The 242-nt window shown below is 43.0% G+C and overlaps 1 protein-coding gene across 1 annotated transcript in view; it reads left to right on the top strand.

Moving 5' to 3' along the window:
- chmp1a (charged multivesicular body protein 1A) overlaps nucleotides 1-242 on the top strand; it is a 9,891-nt gene that overhangs the window by 2,811 nt on the left and 6,838 nt on the right. Inside the window, exon 3 of the mRNA XM_035664942.1 lies at nucleotides 96-173. Coding sequence (XP_035520835.1) covers nucleotides 96-173 — 78 coding nt within the window. The remainder of the gene's footprint in view (nucleotides 1-95; nucleotides 174-242) is intronic.

Here is a 242-nt window from a genome sequence, read left to right as displayed (position 1 = left end):
TCCTGAGATATCTTCTGTTATGAATTGGCGCTATACAAATAAAATTGAATTGAAATTGAATTAATTTTCTGTACATCTTCCTCTTTGGTTAACAGTTCACTTCCAAGCAGCTCGAGAGACTGGCCAAGAAGGCAGAGAAGGAGTCTGAAAAAGAGCAGGCCAAGGTCAAGAAGGTGAGTAAACTGGCCAAAGCTTGAGGCCAATCCACTGGGGCACTGTGGCAGCTGAATGTTTGAGCTATC

The sequence above is a fragment of the Morone saxatilis genome, unplaced genomic scaffold (assembly GCF_004916995.1).
Source record: "Morone saxatilis isolate NCDOM2014 unplaced genomic scaffold, NCSU_SB_2.0 Contig2, whole genome shotgun sequence".
Lineage (NCBI taxonomy): Eukaryota > Metazoa > Chordata > Actinopteri > Moronidae > Morone > Morone saxatilis.
Note: the sequence above shows the minus strand (reverse complement) of the source record. Positions and strands in the feature narration are given on the sequence as shown.